General features: G+C 48.3%; 1 protein-coding gene across 1 annotated transcript in view; it reads right to left on the bottom strand.

Moving 5' to 3' along the window:
- robo2 (roundabout, axon guidance receptor, homolog 2 (Drosophila)) overlaps positions 1–5,625 on the bottom strand; it is a 977,511-nt gene that overhangs the window by 35,708 nt on the left and 936,178 nt on the right. Inside the window, exons 25-26 of the mRNA XM_043700204.1 lie at positions 3,880–4,003; positions 65–69 (exon numbers count right to left, since the gene is read on the bottom strand). Of these exons, the coding sequence (XP_043556139.1) occupies positions 65–69; positions 3,880–4,003 (129 nt within the window). The remainder of the gene's footprint in view (positions 1–64; positions 70–3,879; positions 4,004–5,625) is intronic.

Genomic DNA, 5,625 nt, shown 5'->3' with positions numbered 1-5,625 from the left:
AAACATCCAGAGATCACATTGAACAATCCAAACACAGGACAGCGCACACAGAGTAAAGCCCCACCTATTCTAACCCACGCAGCACACCCAGCCAACCGGTTAAAGGCGCAATGCATGCAGAGTAAAGCTCCCTCTATATTGCTCCCATCAAACACTCCCAGGACAGGGACAGCACAGGGGTTAGATACAGGGTAAAGCTCCCTCTACACTGCTCTTATCAAACACGCCCAGGACAGGGACAGCACAGGGTTAGTCACACAGTAAAGCTTCCTCTACACTGTCCCCCATCAAACACTCCCAGGACAGGGACAGCACGGGTTTAGATACAGAGTAAAGCTCCCTCTACACTGTCCCCCATCAAACCCTCCCAGGACAGAGACAGCACAGGGTTAGTCATACAGTAAAGCTCCCTCTACACTGTCCCCATCAAACCCTCCCAGGACAGGGACAGCACAGGGTTAGTCACACAGTAAAGCTCTCTCTACACTGTCCCCCATCAAACACTCCCAGGACAGGGACAGCACGGGTTTAGATGTAGAGTAAAGCTCCCTCTACACTGTCCCCATCAAACACTTTCAGGACAGGGGGAGCACAGGGTTAGATACACAGTAAAGCTCCCACTACACTGACCCCATCAAACCCTCCCAGGACAAGGACAGCACAGGGTTAGATACAGAGTAAAGCTCCCTCTACACTGACCCCATCAAACCCTCCCAGGACAGGGACAGCACAGGGTTTGATACACAGTAAAGCTCTCTCTACACTGACCCCATCAAACCCTCCCAGGACAGGGACAGCACGGGGTTAGATACACAGTAAAGCTCCCCGTAGAGCTGCTTGGTTCACCTGGAAGCGTGCAGGTTGGGATTTAGCTCAGTTCAGGGGATGGGGGCGTTGGGGTGTGGGATTTCAGCCTGTGATTGGTGTTCCAGATACAGGCACAAACCTGCGGACGGTCCCTCTGCTCCAATCGGAGGCCGTGTCTGCATTGCCTTCAGTGTTGATCGATTCACTGACAAGCCTGGCGGTCACCAACCTCCTCTGATTGGAAGAGCAGGGAACTGTACAAACATTACTCCTGTCATGTCGGTCTAAGGCCACCCTCCAGCAGTAATGCTGCGATTTGTTTCGGTGGGAGGTGGGGTTTACAGGGAAGTCTAAGAGTGAGGATGCCTACTGCAAGTGCAGGGTGATCCTGAGTTTCGGCATTGGTCAGCGGATTGGGGGGGGGATAGAGGCTCCAAGTTGGGAAGTAGGTCATGGGACATCAAGACCCTCTCCTTCATGAGTAAATGCTAACCCTCTGAAGGGCTGCAGTCACATGATGGAGTGGACCTTCTGCACCTCCCCAGTGTGTGTGTGTGTGTGTGTGTGAGTGGGGTATATTGAGATGGAGAATGTATGAGGAGACTGGAGTGAGAAGGGGAAAGTGTGTATTTGATGGACTGAGGGATGGGTCAGTGTGTGGGAAAGAGGCTGTGATTTTTTTTAAAATTCAGGGCAGGATGACGGCTAGACCAGCAAATATTGCCCATCCCTAATTGCCCAGAGGGCAACTGAGAGTCAACCATATTGCTGTGGGTCACATGTAGGCCAGATCAGGTGAGGACAGCACCTTTCCTTCCCTGAAGATAATTAACAAACCAGGTGGGTTCATTCAACATCCAACAATGATTTCATAGACATCAGGAGATTCTTAATTCCAGATGTTCTTTTTAAATTTAATTCAAACCCTGACAGGATTCTAACCCAGACCCCTGAACATTAGCTCAGTTTCTGGATAAATAGCCCAGTGATATTACCACAGGACCATTGCCAGAACTTGGATGGAGGAGTCAGAGAGGGAGATCGTACATAGGAGAGAGAGAAAATGTGTGTGAGGGAGAGAGGGAGAGTTTGTGAGGGAGAGAGGGAGTGAGAGAGGGAGAGTTTGTGAGGGAGAGAAGGAGAGAGGGAGTGAGAGAGGGAGAGTGTGTGTGAGGGAGAGAGGGAGAGTTTGTGAGGGAGAGAGGGAGTGAGAGAGGGAGAGTTTGTGAGGGAGAGAAGGAGAGAGGGAGTGAGAGAGGGAGAGTGTGTGTGAGGGAGAGAGGGAGAGTTTGTGAGGGAGAGAGGGAGTGAGAGAGGGAGAGTTTGTGAGGGAGAGAAGGAGAGAGGGAGTGAGAGAGGGAGAGTGTGTGTGAGGGAGAGAGGGAGAGTTTGTGAGGGAGAGAGGGAGTGAGAGAGGGAGAGTTTGTGAGGGAGAGAAGGAGAGAGGGAGTGAGAGAGGGAGAGTGTGTGTGAGGGAGAGAGGGAGAGTTTGTGAGGGAGAGAGGGAGTGAGAGAGGGAGAGTTTGTGAGGGAGAGAAGGAGAGAGGGAGTGAGAGAGGGAGAGTGTGTGTGAGGGAGAGAGGGAGAGTTTGTGAGGGAGAGAGGGAGTGAGAGAGGGAGAGTGTGTGTGAGGGAGAGAGGGAGAGTTTGTGAGGGAGAGAGGGAGTGAGAGAGGGAGAGTGTGTGTGAGGGAGAGAGGGAGAGTTTGTGAGGGAGAGAGGGAGTGAGAGAGGGAGAGTGTGTGTAGCAAGAATGTGTGTGGAGAGAGTGAGTAATAGCGGGAGGCTGTCTGTGACAAGGAAGAAGGCGATGGGGTAGTGTGTGTGAGATGGAGGAGTGAGAGGGAGAGCGTTTATGTGTACAAGATAGAGATTGAAGGGGAGTACGTTTCTCTGGGAGAGACAGTGCAAACACTAAGACTGAGTAAGCCACCCTTTGCCCTGCTCCTTCAACTCCCAAACACTGATCCACAAAGCAGGGTGGGAGAGAGGGGAGCTCTGGCTGGAAGGGTTCGACTCAGAGTCTTCAACACTGGAGGTGAGAGGAAGGTCAATGTTACTCAAATCTAACTCTTTCGGATAGCTCTGCATCGCTCCCCTCCCCGCTACTCAGGGCTTGGGTCAAAAAAAGATTTTAATCAGTTAGCTCTGCTGTTTAGCACGTGTTCATGGTAATTTTTATTACTTACTCATTTAATTAATTGATTTGTAATTTATTGGTTTTTGAAATTCTTGTTTACTTTTATGCATTGTTTTCTCATTTTGAAATTTGCTTACCATCCTCCCGCATTGAGTGACACTAAAACTGAAAAGTAGCCCCCAGGGTTAGACAGGCCAGATTGTTCTGATAGCTGGGTACGTTAATCACCCCAAATTCCGAAACCCTATTCCACCAGCCCGACCCGTCTCTCACCTCTTCATAATTCTGAGGTTTGTAAGTTAGAGTTGACAAAACAAAAAAATAATTGTTCTTTTGTTAAATTGGTCCAGGAAAGATTCTTAGAATTTAGAATCTCTACAGTATGGAAACAGGCCTTTGGCCCAGCAAGTCCATACCAACCCTCTGAAGAATAATCCACCCTGACCCATTCCCTAATTTCTCTACATTTCCCCTGATTAATGCCCCTAACATTTGGGCAATGTAGCGTGGCCAATCCACCCTAACCGATACATCTTTGGACTGTGGGAGCAAATCCACGCAGACACAGGGAAAATATGCAAACTCCACATAGACAGTTGCCTGAGGATGAAATCGAACTCAGGTCCCTGGTGCTGTGAGGCTGCTAACTGCTGAGCTACCTTGCCGTCCCAAAATCTAAAGGCACCACTTTACTTGAAGAGTGGGCCAGAGGTTTATATTGAAGAGTTTGTCTTTGGAATGTTCGGATGTTTAATGACCATGGTGGAGTGGAATGCTTCAAACATTTCAGAACAATATCTACTCAGATGTCCCACTTTCTGGACAACAACAAGACGAGACTGCGCGAGGAATAGCGAGTCATACCTTTGACACATACTCGAGAGTTCACTGACATACGACAGGGCAGAGGGTATGGTGTTAAGTGTTGAGGACAAACCTGAGAGACTTCTTTCAGAGCTGTTGTGGGAGCTGGAAGTGCTGAAGTCCTCAGAATGGTTGTGAGGCATTCTGTTAGACAATCCCTCAGCCAATCGGTAGTCAGGGATGAAAAGCAGGGCTAAAGGTCAAAGGGTAAAAGTCACAGTGGCATCTGGTGTAGTAGCTCAAGGCACAAGCACATGCAAGGACATGCAGTTAATGCAGATGAAGCTGCAGTTTTCAGGGAATGAAGAAAGAAAGAAAGACTTGCAGGGTGAAGAGCAAAATCTCACCATTGGGCCCTTTGGTTTCACATTCCGTCAGGTTATTCCAAGGAATTCAGGGAGAAATCAACCCCCCCTGTCAATCTTTTCTCTTTGGGAGAATACTCCACTTTGATCACTGGCCTATCACCGTGAGATGTCGGAGCACAGGTAGGCCTACGAGCCCATCGAGTCTGCTCCACCACTCGACGAGATCATGGCTCATCCTCAGCTTCCACTTTCCTGCCTTTTTCCCATAACTGTTGATTCCCTTCCTGGTTAACATTTGTCTCTCTTAGCCTTGAATATATTTAATTCCCCAGATCTGACAGCCCTCTACAGTAAAATATTCCACAGAGAGAAGCAAATCCTCCTCATCTCTGTCTTAAATGGGAGACCTCTTATTCGGAGATCATGTCCTCTGGACTTAGACTTTTCTTGACCCTCTCAAGTCCCCCAAGAATCTTACTGAGTTTCAATAAGGTCCCCCTCACGTTCTTCGAAATTCCACTTAATCCGGGCGTCTCAATTGCGGTCTAGTCTCTAATCTCTCAAGAACCCAAGGTCATCCAAGTCTCCACAGCCTGTCTCCTTACTCAAGACAAGCCCTGTTCCCGACATCGGGTTCACTGACTTGGTATTGGCAGCACTTCAATGTTAAAACACTCAGCTTTGAGTTGGAATCCTTGTGTGGTGATACAAGCCCCTCGCCAGTGCTATAATCTCCGCCAGCTTTAACAAACTCCAAGCTCTCTGTGGTCTGCCAATTGTTCCTTATGCACATCCTGATTGACGTCTGTTCACCACAGATGTCCGTCCCCTCAGCTGATTGGGCCCTCAATGAGGGAATTCCCTTCCAAAATCTCAGTCCTCCTCTTTCCTCCCAAAACATGTGCCACACCTTTCTCTCTCTCTCTCTCTTTCCCTCCCTTTCTCTTTCTCTCTTTCCCCCTCTTTCTCTCTCACTCTTTCTCTCTCGCCAACAATATGTTCTTCATAACCTTTCTGTCTCTGGGTCACTTTGTGATCATCACAACAAACGTCTTCTGATATGGTTTGGGTGTCACATCATGTTTGCTAATGCTCCTCAGAAATTAGGATGTTGCATTATTATCCAAAGGCACGATATTAAGTCATTGCCACTGTTTTGAGGTTAAGATTGAATGACATCTCTGCTGAGGAAGCTTTAAGAATTCAATTCATGTCCCTAATTCCAATTTTATGCTTAATCATTACTTTATGTTCAGGGCATCAGGTTTGATGAATTAAATTGTGTGAGGAGGTTGCAGCAAATATCAAATGAACCTTTGGTGAAGTGTAATCTCAATTAATATATGAATTAATTAATACAAATTACATGGTGTAGAATACTGACTGGGACTGGGGGAGAAGGTGGGAGCTGGGATCATGGGATATGGTGGGGACTGGGGGATATGCGGAGAGGGTGGGGATTGGGGGATATGGGGAGGGGTTTGGGGGAGACGGAGAGAGGTTGCGG

Source organism: Chiloscyllium plagiosum, chromosome 12 (genome assembly GCF_004010195.1).
Source record: "Chiloscyllium plagiosum isolate BGI_BamShark_2017 chromosome 12, ASM401019v2, whole genome shotgun sequence".
Taxonomy (NCBI): Eukaryota; Metazoa; Chordata; class Chondrichthyes; order Orectolobiformes; family Hemiscylliidae; genus Chiloscyllium; species Chiloscyllium plagiosum.
This window is presented reverse-complemented; position numbering and strand designations above follow the sequence as displayed.